This window comes from Montipora foliosa, chromosome 2, assembly GCF_036669935.1.
Source record: "Montipora foliosa isolate CH-2021 chromosome 2, ASM3666993v2, whole genome shotgun sequence".
NCBI classification, from domain to species: domain Eukaryota; kingdom Metazoa; phylum Cnidaria; class Anthozoa; order Scleractinia; family Acroporidae; genus Montipora; species Montipora foliosa.
The window spans coordinates 41,484,497-41,503,926 of record NC_090870.1 but is presented as its reverse complement, the minus strand read 5'-3'; the positions used below and the strand labels follow the sequence as shown (position 1 = coordinate 41,503,926).

The window sequence follows — 19,430 nt, the reverse complement described above, 5'->3', positions numbered from 1 at the left end:
AAAAATGCAATAAAAAAGTGGGGTCACCGTGCTTGTTTACGTGTGAGCAGGAAATTGTGCGCAGTGGGGATGCGCAATGCAATACTAACTAAAGGAATTACCTTAAGGCCAGCTCTGCGTTGCTTGATCAAAGATGGAAATCCTTTTGTGGGTTGAACTTAAGGCATAAATGAAAAAAATCATATCTTAATTGCAAACAACTTCAACGACAGCACTTGCTAAATTAAATTTGGAATTGGCGGTTTGGTCTACCCAAATTTGAATCAGCTTCAGCTCTGGAAAACTTCAGTTGTTGCTTTGCCTGAAGAATACCATCTGTCTGTTTGATGTCAGTAAAAATCAGGTCAATCCATTAAGCAAAATTCAAGACACGAATATTACAACTGCTTAATGTGTTTCATTAACGAGTGTGATCGATCTTTTGTTTTGAAAATCAAATATTTATACCATTGCTGTATTGTAATGTTTTTGTTGACTAGACACTGTTGGAAAGACCAGATCTTAAAGGTGATTCCAGGGAGGAGGCTGGAGCTGCTGTAGCAATATTGGAAAAGTTACCTAAACCAAAACCACCCAATGTTAAAGGTAACGATCAATGAACCCGTTTTCTATAAACCAGGCACAATTAAAGGCTTGACAGGGGATTATTACCGGTAGCCTGAGGTTATGGCTGTCTGAACCAAGGACAGCAAGGGTGTGTACAAGAGCAACCAATATTCCCCAATATGGCTTGAGCAAGATTAGTTAGTAGTTTGTTATGTATAATTATTAAAGCATTTGGCTGACAGTGTTTATTTTTCAGTTGAAACCCAGTTCCAGTCACCTGAAATCAAACGACTTCTGCCGTGACATGTTTTTGATTACAGGAGCTTTTCAGAAAGCAGTACATTAAATTCACCGGTACCCACCCACCTGGGTGGAGAGAGGCACCGTGAGAGTAAAGTGTCTTGTGTTCTTGGGCAAGACACTTTACTCTCACGGTGCCTCTCTCCACCCAGGTGTATAAATGGGTACTAGTGAATTTAACGCTGGGGGTAACCCTGTGATGGACTAGCATCCCATCCAGGGGGAAGTAGTGCTTCATGCTACAGAAACCGGGTAAGCGCCGGCCTGGTGGGCCTTCTAGGCTAATGTAGCAGACTTTACCTTACCTAGTGTCAATGCATGGGATGAGGTTGCAGCGTGCCCTCGCTATCCGAGCCAGAGGCTCAGGTATAAAATAAGTATAATTGTTATGTATTTTTGCACGAAAAAATATGGATTGGGAAAAGTCAAACTTGATTAGTCATCGAAAATCAATACAAACTTACACAGTAGAAAAAGAAGCAGGTCCAGCTTGGGTGCAGGTAGGCTTTCAATACTGGGAATAATTCTTTCATTTTGGGTACCGAATGAAATGGAAAGGAGTGTACATAATACATGTAATTTATGTGAAGCTGTCTTGTTGTTTGTGTTTTCACTTAGAGCGGTTTTCGAATGAGTGTCGTAAAACCAAAACCAAAGTAATTACTTTGGCCAATCAAAAAGGATGGGGACAATCCAGTACACCAATCAAAACTCAAAGTAATTAAACGTAGCCAACACAAAGTGTGGGAAAAATGTGCACGCGTGAGCCACGATTGGTTTTGGTTTCACTTCTGATTGGTTGAAAAAGTGGCACGAGAACTTTGAACCAATCACTGAGTGAAGTAATCATAAACCAAAGTAATTATCTAATTACTTTCGACACTCAATTGAAAACCACTCTATCTGTTTGTTTATAAATTGTTGATAGATGGTCTCCTGTCTTTCAATGGCTCCTGTGTTTCTGTTTCATGATCTCTGCTAGATAATTACTGGAGTAAAATTGCGAGTTGTCTTCCCCTGAACAAATTTGTTGGGACATTTATCAAACTCAAGTCTCTCACTGTCATCTTTTCTCTCCCGGCACTGACAATGTACTTTTATTTCAATCTGTTTCCAAGATTTGAGTGTCAGCTATCATCATTTTCTTATTAGAAAAATTACCATTGTTTACATGCATTGCCAGTGGAAAAAAAAATTCTTAACCTGGCATTGACCCCTGGGAGAGAGACTTAATGTATTTTATTCTGTCTCACGCCAGATGATTTTACTCGTCAATGGAGTTGAGGGCAGTTCAAGAGTCAGTGGGCTGTGGTTGGCTGACCTGAATGATTAATTTTTGGCTAGGGTTGTAGTTATACCTGTCTGTAGTTTTGTAATAAATTTATAAAAAATTTGTTGGCAATTTCATATCCCAAGTATTATTAAAATGAAGTGCAGTTAGTTTAATTTATTGTTTTCTCTGTGATAGTTGAGAGTGCCTGTAGTGTGGTTGTGACATGGGAGGCCATTCACCCAAAGAGTGGGCTTGATGTGACATACTGGCTTTTCAATGGTAAGAAATTTATTTAAGCAGTCAATAGTATTTAAAATATTACACTGTTATCAGTAACATGGGCATGGAGGAGGATCAATCCCAACATTACTTCCTAATGCTGAACCAGCATTGCCTTGGGTAAATTACATTAAATTTCAGTATTATAATGTATTATTATTAAATTAAATTCCACTTACCGGTAATGCCAATTGATGAAGCGCCGGAGTCTTAATTCTTTAAATTTCATAATCTACAGTAAATCGATGAAGTTAAAGTTAAGTTACATATATGACACTGGTTTTAAAAGTGGAGAGGGGAAGCTGGGTTACCTCAGGACAAACATTAGGGGGCTTTAGCAAAGGCAACGGCGACGGCAATGGGAACGTCACAAATGTGCATATTTAGTGGGCAAAAACAATAGCTTTGCACACTCTGCACAATCATGCATTTTTCATTTTTGTCCATTTCTTTGCCGTCGTCTGTAAAACAAAAGCGTGAAATAGCCAAACTTGAGGTTTTAGGAGAACGTCAGCACTCGGGAGAAAAATTTTCATTTTCTCTCCTAAATTAAGTGCCGCTTGTAACGGTTTCATTCCTGAGGGACTGCTACACCTATGTCATCCATGGATATTATAAAGCTTGAAATAGTCTCGAAGTGATTGCAATAACACAAATTTATGATTTCTCGTTGCCATTCCGGTCGTCGTTGCTAAAGCTCCCTATTCTTAAGCAGGGCAGAGAACCTTTAAACTCCATTTTCTTGTGATAAAATGTTGTGCCATTTATTGAGAAACTTAAAGTGAGTTCCTTAGAATTAATGTGAATTTAATGCAATTTTTTAATCAGGTGAAGTTGCCATTTACTCTGGTCCAAAAACAAGTTATATAGCAAATGACCTCACACCAGCCACAAAGTACAGTTTTTATCTTCAAGCTAGCACTGATGGTGATGACAGCCCTTTGAGTGATGTTGTGACTATTGCAACTCTTGAATCAGGTCAGTTTCTGAGCACAGAAACAAGACTTAAGTGCACATTTTATTTGTGGAAAAATACCTTAAAATTTAATATTTTGATTGATTGCTGGTGATTACCGGGTGTTAGTGATCTTGATTCGCCACCACCTTCTCCATTAAGGATCTTGTCTTCCCTACTGCAAGAGTGGTATGCATGCCTTGTTTGCTATAATAATTGTGTATCAAGATACCAGACTGAGTATCAGTTTTACCCATTTTTGATTTTTATTAATTTCTGTAGTTGCATACAATCTCGACCCCAGAGCTCTTCTCTTTTGCGCATAAGAGCTCTGGGAAGCCCTGACACAAAGTGTCTTCTCATTAGTTTTCGTAAAGAACAATCATGACAAGTGTGTCTGATTGGTGCATTCATGTTAGCATGAGCAGAGAACAGGCGCCGTAAGGTTCAAATAGCCAATTGTTGGCTGTAAGAACCCTACGGCACATGTTCTCCTACATTAACTTTCCCAGAGCCTACTAGTGGGGTCATGCGCAGACATAAGATCCGCGGCTCTGGTGACGAGAATGTAGTTGCATAATAAAAAGGTTGTTAAACTTTATCGTGAAACAGTTCATTTAAGACGGTATTCAAAATGTGAATTTTGGATTTTAAATCGTTTTGGATTCTAGCTACTAATCTTAGAGCATTGGGCCGCCATTTTGCGCTGTCTCCTACATTACTTACTAGAATGAACTACAAAGAGTTCAATCAAGAAGTTTTAAAATACTTCCTCGGGACTTCCTGCCCTGCCTGTCCACAAGAGGAGTTATATTACTCTATGTGAACTAAAGTGTATAATGGCGGATGAAACTCACCCAATTTCATGCTTAAAGTTCATATCAGCCCACAACACAATAATATTACGGATTGAAAAAAGGAAGTTATCTAAGGATATCATCAGGAACTGATAGACATAGGAATTCATTTACACTTAGTGCAATTGCCCAACTGAACAGCTGATGTCCTTTTTAATATTTTGTACATAATAATAATAATAATAATAATAATAATTTAATAATTACTATTATAATTACTATTATTATTATTATTATTATTATTATTATTTAGCCATCAGTAATAGACCCTTTGCATAAATGGCACCCAAATTTGAGTAACAATACTGTATACATCCTTTACTTAGCCTTGTGTTTATGTTTCAAGACAAAGGATTTTTCTCATGAATGTGAGGCTAAGGATGTATCAAGTATTGTTATTCAAATTTGGGCACCATTTATGCAAAGGGTCTATGTTCTAATCTTTATAATGTAATCATGGCAACTCAGCTACACAGTAACTGTGGTTATCCACACCTTTTCTGTTACTCTTTACTGTTATAGTTCCTAGTGCTCCTCAGGGTCTTCAAGTTCTTTCAAAAACAACATCACAGATTAAGATTGCATGGCAACCTCCAGCAATATCAAATGGAGTTTTGAAGGGTTATCAAGTTGATGTACAAGGTGAGTAAAGGCATTATCATCAGTACAGAGAGATGGCATAATAAAAATTGAAGTTTGGGTGAGGCTAAATCACGTGGGTGGGTGGGTGGGTTGTGGGTTGTGGGTCGTGGTTTGTGGGTCGTGGGTCACGTTTGAAGATAAAAATAGATATATAATATTAGCTCCTTCAGTGCTCGGCCCAAATTTGCAATTGCCCTAAGACTTAGGGTTTAGGGTTTAGGGTTTAGGGTTAGGGTTAGGGTTAAAAGTATGTATACATGACGTGTATTCATGGAGGATCTCGGACCCATGACTCACGACCCACCCACCCATGCCGATTAGGCACTCTCTTGCAGTCTAGGGTCTGTGTGAAGTTACTATCCTCTAAACTTCACTGGGATTTGTTACTGTCAATTAAGGTTCTTAAAAATTGTCTCTGTATTTGTAGTACTTATGTGCCATTTTGCCATCACAGTTTTCACTACTGGTACACAATACATCCACTTTCTTTGTGGGACATATATGCTACCTAAAACCTATGCACGGCAATTATCAAATCAAAATGTCCTGATATTTTTACGACAGTACTAATAGTAAATCAGCACTCATCTTTGTAACAGCCACATTTTTATTATTGTCAATAACCAATGAATAAATGCAAACAACCTCATTCCCAAGGTGTCTTTGGCAGATCCAGGGGAGGGGCCAACCCCCCATCCCCCCCCCCCCTGGTCTGGATCTGCCACTGGGTGTCTTCTCCCGAAGAAGGAATACCCTGAGAACAACGCTCAACATTGACACCTTTCCATAATTCAGTCTAAGTGGCTCATATAGTCACTTTGATCATACACTGTAGAATACCAGTCAAGTTTATTGTTGTCATTTCAGAATATTGTTTTTGCTTGGTTTTCATTCAGATCTTAAGTCACTCAATTTTTCATATTATCATCTTTGTGATGATCAACATCAACATTCACCATCATCATCATTTTCTCACTGTGCACCACACTTATGATTGGGCCCTCTTACTCTACCTCATGCCTATAAAATTAAGGTTGATGCATTCAACCAAACCTTCCTAGTCAAAGATTATCAATTAACACTTGACCCTCCTGTATTGTGAGACTCACAGCACATTCTTTTGGGTATATTGATGTTCCCAATAGTAACATTAGAAATAGCCCCTAGAAAGTTGTTTAAGCTGGTTTTTTAATTGATGTTATCTTAATACAATAATTTTTGAAAATACCTTTAAGTATTCCCACTTGTTGTTAATTCTTTGCTGTTCAAGAGAAGGGTACCAAAAAAGTGTTAAATATTTTGGTAACAGAGACCAACACTCCCAGAAGTGTGATCGAGTCTCTTGATAATACTGTAACATTACTCCATGCAAAAGGCGTGCCTATCTCAGTATTTCTGCTTATTCTTTTCCCTGATGTGTGATCAAGCTTGGGAAGAAATCTTCCTTGTGTTGTGAGAAAAATTAATGTGCATGTCAAACACAATGCAAATTGCCCTTGTGGCCTCCCAAGGCAAATTCCTTCATACCAAACTGCCACACATGAGACATAATTGCTTAGCTCACTCCCTTGCCTGGTATTTGGTTTATCTCTCTCCTCTCTTGCAGGATTTTTAGAGATTCTTTAGATTTTCTGAGTGCATGAGAACACTTGAATTTTTCCAGCTTACCTTTATTGGGTTATAAACTGCAATGCTTCCCTTATTAAAATAGTTTTGGACAAGACTGTTTAAAACAGCAGCCTTCCATGATTAGCAGTCTGCTTCTGTAGCCAACTCTTTTTTTCCACTCTCCCTGTAGGGAAGACTTACAACTTTGAGATTCAAGAGAATTACTTCATCTTGTCAAGTTTGCCTGCTGATACCGAGTTTACTTTTCAGGTCAGTACAGCTTAATAATGGTGAAAAACTACATTTTACACATTTTACTTCTGGCAATGCTGTTTATATAAAATTATGTAAGGCTTCCTGGTTATGCAATAATCCAATATCATTGATGGTGGTGCAATTATCAAATATTATTGACACATTTCAACACTTTTTATTGCATGTTTAAAAACAATGTTCCAGCTAAAAATTGGTGGCAACTCCTAGATCTTAATTTCTATATTCCATACAGTCTAGATCTGAGAAGGAAAAAGTGGTTTAAAAAAATATTTGGTATTGGTAGGGCTGGTATACGAAGAGGGTCTCTGCACTTGGTAAAAGTGAAGAGCAGTTCCCAAAAGATACTGTCGGCTGACAAAGTGAAGAACAGTTCCCAAAAGATGCTATTTGTGACTTGTTCCACATTAAAAAGTAGCAAGAGATAGTGTGTGTGGGGTGTAAGAGAAACACTGTGCCATTATTATAGGGCTTGCATATAACCCTTTATAGCTTGTGGCATCAGGCTGTACTTAACTCTTTCAACCTCGAGGCAGCCCCTATTGATGAGTAAAATTGCCAGGGGTTAAGACAGTGAAAACTATAATAATTATTATTGGCACCCTTCAGGGAGGTAAAGGAGACAGATCAACTCAGCCATATCATGGTCATAGCTAGCGGAAGGGCAGGGAGTGTTAAGCAGATAATTTGAACTTTACTGATAATACCTTTGAAGCTTTCCACAACTGATACGCTCGTTATTGAGCTTGAGCAGGAACCAAATTAGGAACCTGGTTATTTTTACTTATGATCAACGACCTGAGGATCCCTGGCGTCCCTACTTGGAAATATGTGGATGATACTACTATTGCTGAGATCGTTCCTAGGGAAAAGGACAGCCACGCCCAACATGCTGTCAATTACGTGGCAGAATGGTCTTCATGCAATCTGATGCAACTGAATGCAGCCAAATGTAAAGAACTTGTTATTGACTTTAAGAAATTCAAACACCCTTTTGAGTCATTGGTTGTTAGTGACAAGAATTTAACAGTTGTTCAGAACGCTAAGATCCTAGGTCTAACTATATCGAACAACCTAACTTGGAACAATCACATAGGAGAAATCATAACGAAAGCAAACAAACGCATGTACTTTCTAGTACTTCTGCGCAAGGCCGGTGTCCCATCGTCAGACATTGTGAATTTTTATTGTACTTGTGTAAGACCGGTACTTGAATACTGTGCACCCGTGTTCCACCACGCCATACCTAGCTATCTCAGCGAGGACCTCGAGAGAATTCAAAAGCAGACGCTTAATGTTATTTCTCCAGGGCACAGTTATTGCAATAATCTTGCCCGCTTTGGCCTCAAAACCCTACAGAGTAGATGTGAAACACTATGTTTTAAACTCTTTCAATCAATTTTAAGTGATGAGCGTTTTAGCAATCTTGTCCCCCCAAGACATAAGGCCTCTTACAATCTTAGACACTTGTGTACTTTCACCATACCACGTTTGCGCACTGACCGTTATAAAAGGTTGACATGTTTAGACCTCCTGGTGCAGCTCAAGAAACCGCAAGTCGGTCGTAAGCATGGTTTTCAAGTCACTTGTCTGTTAGTACTTTACTTGCATCGTTTCAACTTTTCGACTTTAATGAGATGCAAAGTAAAATAACTTGAGATTTTACTTAGGCCTTCACACAGGCATTTTTGGTTTAATAAGTAAAATTTAGCCGCTCTTAAGTCTTACTTAACAGCCAGGTGTAAAGACTACCATTGGCTTAATATTTTGTTTTGTGCAAGATTATAATCCAGTGAATACTATTGTTATTTTTGTTAATAATTTTGATCTTGGTTTAGGTGTTTGCACTGACAAGCAAGGGACGAGGTGAACCTGCCATTCTTACAGCAGCAACTGATGACTTAGGTTGGTGAGGAAATGCTCCAAAAACATGCTGTGATATTAATGCCTTAGAAACCCTGGTTTTTATAGGTATTGACAACTGAAAGGTTTGCCAGTGGACAGAAGACTTTGTCATGCACTTTGTCATGCATCACTAATGTAATAAATTATTAGTCAGAACATCTGTGATGTGTGACAAAGTGAAAGGAAAATCAATTGAATCATTTTCTCATGACTGGCAACTCCTTTCAACCCGGTTGTAGCAGATGGAGCACTTGTTGTTCAGTTTTAATTTTGTGGTTCATGTTTGGGATTTCTCTTAATTTGTTCTAAAAGAGGGTGGCATTTTTTGTAATTACAGGATTTCTGCCTTTTTTAACAGCCAGTGCTCATAACTGAAAGTTATTACATTCCCTTATAATAACAAGGTTTCATTTCACACCTAGTACCCTCAAAATAAACGCCCTATAGGTTCTTGAAATTTTTATTGTGAGGGCTGCGGTAGTTACAAATCCTGTTATAATCAAGTAAATGAACTGAGGATATGACTAAGAAAAGCTCTAAGAATCTTGAAGTACGTACATGTATTTAACCTTCACATATAGGCTCAACTTCTGGTGTTTTTCTTTTATGTGTATTAAATTTCAAAGAGGAACAAGTGACCCTAGAGTTGTACACGAAGAAGAATTATAATGCACTTAATTCCTGTTGCAAATGAGGCATAATGCTCCTGTATTTTACACAAATGCACCCAAACAAGAGAATTCTGTGACCGAGGAATTTAATCATTTAGTCCTCATGAAAGACTGACATACAGTACCACTCAAAAGTAAATTACCACCCTCGCGCGCACCGCGAATCACGTTGTGTGCTACAGGAATCGCGTCGCACGGGACAGGAAACGCGTCGCGAGGTGGTAACTTTTGAGCGGTATTGTATCATGCAAATGAACGAAATGATATATGAAATGAATCATATACTGAACTGCAAATATGAAATCAAGTAAAGATGTGATCCTCACAATTATGGATGCAATTTTAGCAATCGCAGAGAGAAGCCTGAAAAATTCAGGTCTTCAACAAGGTTTGAACCTGTGACCTCGCAATACCGGTGCGACACTCTAACCAACTGAGCTATGAAGCCACTGACGTTGGGAGCTGGTCATTTTGTGGGTTGTCATTTTCCTGTGAGGAATTCAAATCAATGAACAAAATTATATATGAAATGAATCATATATTGAACTGTGGATATGAAATAAAGTAATTAAAGCTATGATCCTCGCAGTTATAGAATCCATGGATGCATAGCAATTGCCTAGAGAATACTATGCTTTACTTGATTTCATATGCGCAGTTCAGTAAATGATTCATTTCATATATCATTTTGTCCAGTGATTCATTCCTCACAGGAAAATTAGAACCCACAATATGACCAGCTCCCAACGTCAGTGGCTTCATAGCTCAGTTGGTTAGAGCATCACACTGGTATTGCGAGGTCACAGGTTCAAACCCTGTTGAAGACCAGAATTTTTCAGGCTTCTCTACGCAATTGCTAAAATTGCATCCATAACTGTGAGGATCATAGCTTTACTTCAGTTGATATCATGCAACTTATCCAACCAGGTCTTGCGCATATTTTTACACACAAACCAATTATCATGGTCTCCTACTGAAAGGAAAAGTCGCTCAAGCTAGACATACTTGTCCATGTGAAAATTCCCCCAATTTAATGACAATCACCAGAGGCGGGCATCCCAATTCTGACTCCATCTCACTGAACGTCTCTGAGCTTCAACTGGTAGACACACTTATTATGAGAAGGAGTCTCAGGTACACCAATCACCCATTCCTTGATCGCGATCTACTCCTACCAGAAAAACATTTTCAAACTCAGTTGACTAAACTAAAGGTAGAAGGTAAAAGCTGAGAAGAAGAGGCCTTTTTATTTTTTGAACATATAATTTGCTCCACAAACTGAGCTAAGGTATATAAAACTTTAAATTTTTCTGATTTGCTTTCCTGTGGCCTATTGTGGATTAGTACCTACAGCAAAGGTGACCTTAACCAACAGTTTTGTGTTAGGTTCCCGTTTTGGTAAAAAATAATAATTATTCTCTTTCTATGTGGGGGTATGTGCTTAAAGTCTGTTTGGCAAAGTCACTGTGACTGGATATAACACATTCTATATCCATAGTACTGTTAGGCCCCACTTAACAGCAACCGTTTATGATTCACAAGCTGCATGCTACTCCCCTTTAACCAGTCTTTGGCTCAGCATGTTTATCTTTTTTTCGTATACCAATAGCCTGCTCCCATCTGGCCTCTTAACTCAGTTGGTAAAGCAGTGGCTAGAGCTTTTTAGTTTTTTTCTCCTGTTGCCTTGTTTAAAGGAAATGCAGGAATTTTAAACTTAATATTTTAAATCAATATTGTGTTATCACCATGCTACTAAACAAAAGGTGTGATGGTATTTTCTTTCAGCATCACATGCTCCTCCCAAGCCAGTAGTTCAGGTACTGGGACGCCATGAACTACTCATCTCATGGGAGAGTCCTCCCAGGCCACTTGGCAGAATAAACAGTTTTGAAGTCAGGGTTGATGATGTGGTATGTTTGTTTATTAGGGCTTAAGATACAATATTTAATCATTTTGTCATGATGATCAGGAAATGTTCAGTAAATTCCCTTAAGTATTAATAACCTTCTCAGGTGAAGATGGAAGATTTCCAAATGGATCCTCAATAAACGTTATTGTCAAGTTTTTTTTCATGATCCTTTCTAGTATCCTTTCCAATCCACAGGTTTCTTGCCTTTGCAGATCTTGCTAGGCTTTTTGTGTTTATGGCTAGTTGTACCTTCGTTCTTAAGATTCTCTGAAGAATCTTTTTGAAAGGTCGTTGTGAAATATAGTTGCTACAAAGATTTCAAAGATTCTTCAGAGATTTTGAATTTTTTTTCTCTTTAGTGGGTCTTTAAAGATCTGTTGCTGCGATTATCAATTTCTGCAGACTCACATCTTCAAGCATCCATCAATCAAACGAAATCAATTGATGTGTGACATAACCTACCAATCAGCATCTACAATTAACTGTCTCTGCGCTTTTCATTATTGTTTGGTACTAATAACTATCCCAGGATTGAAGTACAAATTTTACACTTCTAAAGAGTAAGTATTTGAAACACAACTAATTTGATGTTTGTTCTTTGTTACAATGTAGGCGGTGTACAGTGGAGTCGAGAAGTCATGCACTGCAAAAGCTCTTAAAGCCAATACGGAGTATACAGTTACAGTGAGTTTATTCACAGAGTCATAAGGTCTAGTTAAGAGTTTGTGGCGTGAGCTTGAAATGGATGAGATGATAATCCAGATGCTGATACAGTTTATTAATAAATATCAGTTTCATTACTGGCGGTTCAATTTTATTCTTTGCTGCAATTTTTTGGTTGTTTATCCCTTGAACAGTGTTATTCTTTGGGATATGCATTATTGTAAACTGGGAAAAAGAGGAAAATTAGATGACAACATGCAGGAAATCTACATCTATGTATAATAATTATACATAATATTAGAATGAGATCTTTTTGGGGATAATTTCACAAAGGTGATCATGAACAGTATGATCTTAGAAAGGAATGTGTGATATATTGTAGCAGGTCAATAAAGTATGATCAGTGTTGTTAATCTAAAGTATTGAATGTTCCGCTCATGAGGGTAACATTTATTTAATAATTCTCTATTGTATCTGGATTTACTGGGTTACATGTGTGACCAAGTGAGGGGAAGTCAATAAATGAATGTCATCTTACAGTGATGTGCTCAATTTGCTGATCTTTTTGTGATAAAGAGGATGTTGGTGACCTAGTTGTAGTACAATCCAAAGTGCTTTTCGAATGTTAAATGCAAGATAATAGCCTTAAAACAGAGTGATTTACACAAGGAAAGCACTGATTTCTGGATCTTTGAATGTAACTTTCCATTTCCGAGTTCATCTCTGCCTCCTCGTCAAAGCGAGTCTAAGTGCAAAGTTTTTTTTTCTGAAAATTAGCTTTCATTCATGTGTAAGTAGAACTAAACACCATCACAAAAACTTCGCACTTAGACTCACTTTGAAGAGGAAGCAGAAATAAACTGGGAAATGGCCTATCGTGCCTTCTATTAACTTGTAGGAGAACTTGGCAGTTTCTGTTTGTAGTGGTCAAACCAACTGTCACTGTAAAAACAAGTCAGGTGGCAGTAAGAAGTAAAACCCTTGGTTGAAAGTCAAACTTAAGTGCCTGCATATTTATGAATGTTGTATTGAGCTCAGAACTTTCATTAAGCCTGTTGGTTCTAAAATGGGTATTGCTACATTATAGGTTAGTGCTTGGTGTAGTGAAGGAAGATGTGAAAGTGTCCCCACCAAAAAAAGAACAGCGAGAGAAGTATACAGTAAGATATTAGAGAATTATGTGCTTGCAGGTTCTTGTCTTGACTTCGGAGGTAGTGGGTCCAAGACTCGTTGAGTTTAATCCTGGTTGGCCTGCCAATACAACTGCTACTCATGGCTCCCTGCCACTAGGGAGCGTTTTGCGAGAGAGAGCTCTTTCTCGCGAAACGCCTCTAGCGGCCGGCAGCGATGAGAGACGGCTGTGTTCGCAGGCTGAATCCTGGTAGTCCCTGGGTAAACTTATGGGCTGCAAATTCGGTTAGTTGGGCTCTCATAAAAGTTGGCATTGTGTTCCGTTCGTTTCATTGGCCATGAGAAGCCTCTGTGGGGAGTCGTCAATTAAGTACATGTATGTATGTATGTATTGATGTAGTCATTTGACCTGCCCAATGCGAGGAACATCAGTTGTTAAAAATTAAATGTTGCCACGATTTACCTCGTGTCTGTTTAAAAGGGAATCGGTGAAACTAGTTTTGTTTTCGTCCAAACATCTTGACTTGAAATAAACTGTCATACATCCAATCCAATCATCCAATAATTCATCAAATCAAAGGTAATTTTATTAATTCTTCAATGATAAAGTAATGAATTAATCCTGAAAAATTAATCCTAATAAATTTTCGAATCGAAAGGCTATTTTCTGCCTTATACAAGATACATTAGAATTGAGACAAAAGGTATCTAATGGAAAGAAATGTAAAATCGAATTTTAAAGTTCATTTTAATGGCAGTTTCGGTAACTATATTTTCCTTTGCAAGATGTGTCTTTGATTATAATATTACATAACAGCTACACACCACTGACCAGCCATCTTAAATCTTAACTAATCTGCAACCATAATCTTGCTGTATTATGCTGTTTATCCCAAGTAAAGCAATTAACTATTTTATTTCTGAGCGTAAAACTGCGGAACTTTCTCAGAATTTCATGGATTTCCAGACAGTTTTAAGATCTTTGTTAAAATTTCAAGTTTTTGTTGCACAAATTGTATGTTACAAACGGATACTTTACTGCTAAAATTCACTTCAACACTGTATACAATACATTTCTTACATTACTTTTCATACAAAGCTCTCCATCTGTTAACAGAGCATTTATTTACACGACTTATAGTAACACTGGACATGCTACACTGTTACAAACCTTACTGAAATCTTAGAACCTTTCCTGTTTAGCTTATCTGGGAAATGCAAGTTGCCACGCATACAAGCCCTGCTAATTGATTTACTCTTGTAGGGCCTTTATCTTTCTGAAAAGCACTTCCAAAACGAGTCCCTTGGGGTGCAGGGATGGCGCAGTGGTGAGAGCACTCGCCTCCCACCAATGCGGCCCAAGTTCGATTCCTCGACTCGGCGTCATATGTGGGTTGAGTTTGTTGCTTCTCTACTCTGCACCGAGAGGTTTTCTCCGGGTACTCCGGTTTCCCCTCTCCTCAAAAACCAACATTTGACTTGTTGTGTTAATTGTTAATTTCACTTTACAGTGTCCCCAATTAGTGCTCCAGCGCTAAATCTTCTAGACACGTAAATAGAGTTCCTTTCCTTTCCTTTCCCTGTCTATCTTTTATAAATAATTTTCGAGTGTTTAAACGTGGGGAAATTACGGCTAGGCCCGGAAAACGCGAAAGAAAAACAAACTTTTGGGCGTACATTTGGACTAAAACGTCCTAAACATGAGACCAAATCACTTGAGGACCTGTGACTTCTGCGAGTCGTGAATTGTAACTTTGTTTTATTTAATATTATCGAATCTATAGAGAAGCTCGTTTGTGAAGTGTCCTCATGACCTCTGTTTATCTGTATGTCTATCTATCCTCTGTAGCCAATTTGAAAACTATGCGGCTCTACAATAACTCAGATACCTGAATGTCTCTTAACAGACACCTCGTGCACAGCAAAGGGTTTAACGCGGCAGAAAAGTACACGATCAACCACAAAGACAGCCGCGACAGCTGCTTCAGGCACAACAGCATCTAAGAATAGCAGTAAAACTAAAACTAAAGGTGGTGTTTACAAAATTAGATAATTTAAGAATGAATGTTAAAATGACAGAGTAAAATTAAAATAAATTTCAACAGCGTTAATGTCTAAGAGCATAATGCACGAAATATTTATTTCACAAGACACAAGAAATAAATTTATTCCTGCCGGCGTTGATTTTCTCATTTACACAGTAAGTTCGAAAGGATTTCAAGGATACTCTGCGCATGTTTTACGATTTAGCAATTTGTTTCTTCCTAACTTAAATCTGAAAATAACTGAAAATACTGTAAATGATATGATAACGCAAAATGAAATTGATAATTTTTACAAATTCAAGTGAAATACGAGGACGCACGATTAAGTCATGCCTTATCAGGTTAAAGTTAGCAAAAAAGAACCTTGTCTTCGTAGCATCAGTTTCCCAGACTTTGCTGGTGGTGCCTTGCAGTTTGTCGCCGTTTTACTGAGAGTATCCAAAGAAAACCTTCATTGAAATTACTTTACTTTTCATTGTTACATTCTTATATAGTGGTGGGCTCAAGCGTGTAGGAGAAGGGCGGAAATCATTATACGAGGCGTTATTTCTGTGTTGTTTTTTTCATCCTTTCAAACTGAAAGTAGTACTGCATTGATCTAAGTTAAGAAGTGATAAAAAAAAGATTGAAATGTGTCTCGAAAGTCTTTTCTTGACTGAAGAGTGCCCAGCGAAAATCAAGAAAGTGCTTTCATACACACCGTCGTTGTCGTATAGTTTGTACTTAATGAACGAAATGAATTTATATTGAAGTGCGGTTTATCGACGAAAAAGAGAAGTGATCCTCTGACTTATCTGGACAATTTAAGCAATTGGCTCTGTTGGAGTCACCCGAATTCTTCAGTTGTCCATAAGAAACAATTCCTTAAATTTTCCAGCTAATTAAGTACGCGGATCGCTTCTCTCCTTCGGTTCACGGTTTGTACTAAATCACTCGCTCGAAAACGCTGCAAACAATTGAACCTGGTAAATGGACGTCCTGTGCCGTTTACAACCGTTTACGTCTATTCTCCGTTTTCACCTTTCGAGACAAAAACAGCGCTTTTTCAAAACGATGTTCTTTCAAGAGTCTTGCTTTCGTGACTGGGTCAATATATCCTCTATTTACACCTAACCATTGAAACGATGCGTTTTCAAAAGTCTGCAATGCACCATTTTACACTGATCGGATTTTTGCGTATATAGGCGAAAACGCAATAAAAAAGAATATATTTTAAAACGAAAACACAGAAACATGAATAAGGCCTGAAAAATATTTTTTGACATCGATGAACGTATGCTTAAAAAAAACTGACATGTTGTGTTTTAGAGAGTTCTTTTACTCATGTCGACTGTAATCGTTTCCAGCTCCCACCAGGAAGCCGTTGTATCCGTATGGAAAGAAAACCGTACCAGTCGCCAAGCAGGAAAGAGGTTAGTTTTGTATATTTACCCAACTTTTTTTACTCAGTTGACTTAGTTATTAAGTGGCCAATGGTGGTGCGTTTTGTTTTTGACCGTCAACGGTTTTTTTATGCACATGATCGGAGAGTATAGTTAGTAGTCTTTTTCCGAACGCTCATTGGCCGAAAATGTATCGGAATAATTAGACCGTTTTCGTCTTGTTCCCTGGTGTCACTTACTTTATGCAGTAATGACAAAAACGACAATTAAGAAAATTGTTCCAAACAAGCTGTAGCAGCGGGTCCAGACGGCATTTTTCCCGGGCTGCAATGACTCTCGTCAGCCCGTCCGGATCCGCAGACGTTACCTCGTGATGTTAGAGAGGTTAAGTATGACGTTTACGCTCTACGGGCAAAAAACGAGTGAAATTAGGGTTTTGATAAAAATGTAAGAACCCTGCTCGACATTAGCTCAATTCTGCCCTGTTCGCTCCAGATTTCAAGCAACTTCTCAATGGAGCGAGACAAGTTAGAATGAGAGAATTTTCACGCTTTTATGATATGTAAGTAGGAGCCTTCCGTTTCCCGTTTGCCGTTGGCCGTAAAGGTCATGCTTATAATAACCTCTCCAATTACGGCAAACGGCTAACGTCGGACTAAAATTGTCGTTTTGCCAAAAATAGAAGGAACTCGTTTGATATGAACTCGTTTCTTGCTTGTTGGCAGCAGGTATCAAGTAACTTTTCAAAAGAGCGAGACGGTTAGAATAACGTAATTTTCATGCTTTTATGACAAGCAGCAGCCCACCGTTTCACGTAAATGCCATGTTTAATCTATAAGATTTCGTCGACGGAACCGTGTGGGTCATATCGTAATACCAAATTAGCCAATATCAAAAATACCATAATATTCTTTGTTTGTCCCCCCAAGACTTGGTATAAGCATTGTTTCCAGTTTTTCTTGGGACCATTACAAGTCCCAAGCGAAAATAAAAACAATGTTTATGCAAAATTTTGGAAGGACAAACAAAGAGTATCATTGTATTTTTGATATTGGCTAATTATTTAATCAACTAACATCATTATTTTCTTGAAGGGAGGTTCTGACATTTTTAGCTTGTCGCAAGGTTAAGGTTAAAATTTTTTTCTTTTTTCTTTTGCTCTTGAAAACGAGGCGCCCTAGGCCACGTTTATCACCGAAAAGACTAGCATTGATGTTTCCAAGCGAAACACACGCGGAAACTCTTGGGCATTCCCCTTTAGAGCACAGTACGACTGGACAGAGACCATGATTTCCTGGAACAACTTAGCTCAAATTGGAAAAATAAAGCTGCTTTAAATTTTAAGACGGATTAGAATTCTATTCAAATCTTGATTGATTACGTATATTTTGCTTCAATCCAGGTTTTTTTTAAAATTTATCTGAGAAATCTTTATTTGGGTATAGGAGTGTGTGTGCTTTAATGGAAGTTTATTTATATTTGTAATTTAGTTTTTTATGTATACATTTTGAGACAAAGGCTTGATGCTGCACCATCGTGCAGATTAAATACATCGAATTAAGATGACTGCCAGTTTCACTACTTTTAGAGACCTTCTTATAAAAAGGGTTGTCATTACAACACTGTATCACATAACAGCAATGTTACGGACCATATGAAATGCTTAACAAAATGTGCCCACAATTGTGACGTAATAGGTTACCATGGCAACATGAAAGCTATCTAAAAACACCCTATAGTTCGTCTTTGCTTACTTATATCCAAAACATGAACTCGGTGACCCCATTTAAAGCTACGTAAGCCGATTGACTCAATTGCTTATTGCTATTCTACAATAAAAAATGGGGGTCACCGAGTTCGTTTTTGAGTTGTGAGCGAGTAAAGACATAATGTAGGGTGTTTTTGGAGAGCTTTCCTGTTGCAATGGTAACCTACTTCGTAAAAATAGTGGGCGCATTTTTTTAAGCAATAATTGGTGTTTCGTATGGTACCAAAACATTGCTGTTACATGATACAGTATAGTAGTCATAACCCTTAAGGAGGTCTCTTAGAATTAGTGAAACTGGTTCCAGCCACCTTAAAAAACTAACCTGAGCAGTAATTTGACGTGACGTTTGTTTAACGAAGTGGTTAGGAGAGCCAAAACTGCAGATTTACTGAGAGGTTCTAAGGCTGACAGCTCACCGACAGCGCGCTCTAGAGAAACCAAGGTCAGTAGTGTAAGACAAGGTCTTTTCAACGTTAGCCAGTGTCACCAGTAATTGTGCGTTTGAAAATTACAGCTCAAATCCTGACGATCTCGCTTTTTCCAGATGTGGTTAGGGTTACTTGTCAAATGAAAGACAATGACAATGAATGGTGACAACAAAATTAATTAACTTTTTTTTTTTTAATTTTACAGTGTATTACAATAAAATACAGTGTAATATTATATAAATGAACAAATGAAACCTACGTAAGTTAACAAATAGATTTCATGTTGCCGTGCGTCTGTTCAGTATTAGATCACAGATGACGTCAAAATGTGGCACACGAGGCGATAGCCGAGTGTGTCACTGATGTTCTCACCACATTTTGACGTCTTCTTTGATCTATTAGGGATCTTAAGCACGCGCGTTTTTGAGATGCGGACGGCAACCGGAAGTGAGCTGTTTTTCCTTTTAAATTGTCTTCACACAACCACATTTACATTGGTAAGTATCTTTTCTCCGTTAGAGGTGATTAGTATGAAAATCTGGAAGACAACACTGTCCTGGCACACGAAATGTTCTCTTCCGGTTGCCGTCCGCGTCTCAAAAACGCGCGTACTTAAGCTCCCTAATCTGAACAGACGCGCGGCAATATGGAAGATATTGTTTTATATAATATAGAATTAAACTTTATTCGCATAAAGTTGATGGTGTCGTCAATCATGCGTCTGTCCTCTAATAAATCATAGGCAACAACCAATCAAAATGCGAGAATAACTTTGGTTACTATATAAAGACAGAT

The 19,430-nt window shown here is 38.1% G+C and overlaps 1 protein-coding gene across 3 annotated transcripts in view; it reads left to right on the top strand.

Annotated features, from left to right (window-relative positions):
• Positions 1-19,430, top strand: part of LOC137993113 (uncharacterized) — a 51,775-nt gene that overhangs the window by 23,743 nt on the left and 8,602 nt on the right. For 2 of the 3 annotated variants that reach the window (XM_068838790.1, XM_068838792.1), the window contains exons 8-19: positions 480-585; positions 2,315-2,398; positions 3,227-3,376; positions 4,733-4,852; positions 6,651-6,730; positions 8,572-8,638; positions 11,095-11,219; positions 11,831-11,902; positions 12,969-13,041; positions 14,920-15,042; positions 16,404-16,469; positions 18,567-18,649. In XM_068838790.1, the coding sequence (XP_068694891.1) occupies positions 480-585; positions 2,315-2,398; positions 3,227-3,376; positions 4,733-4,852; positions 6,651-6,730; positions 8,572-8,638; positions 11,095-11,219; positions 11,831-11,902; positions 12,969-13,041; positions 14,920-15,042; positions 16,404-16,469; positions 18,567-18,649 (1,149 nt within the window). The remainder of the gene's footprint in view (positions 1-479; positions 586-2,314; positions 2,399-3,226; positions 3,377-4,732; positions 4,853-6,650; positions 6,731-8,571; positions 8,639-11,094; positions 11,220-11,830; positions 11,903-12,968; positions 13,042-14,919; positions 15,043-16,403; positions 16,470-18,566; positions 18,650-19,430) is intronic. The other variant, XM_068838791.1, reaches the window with a different exon arrangement.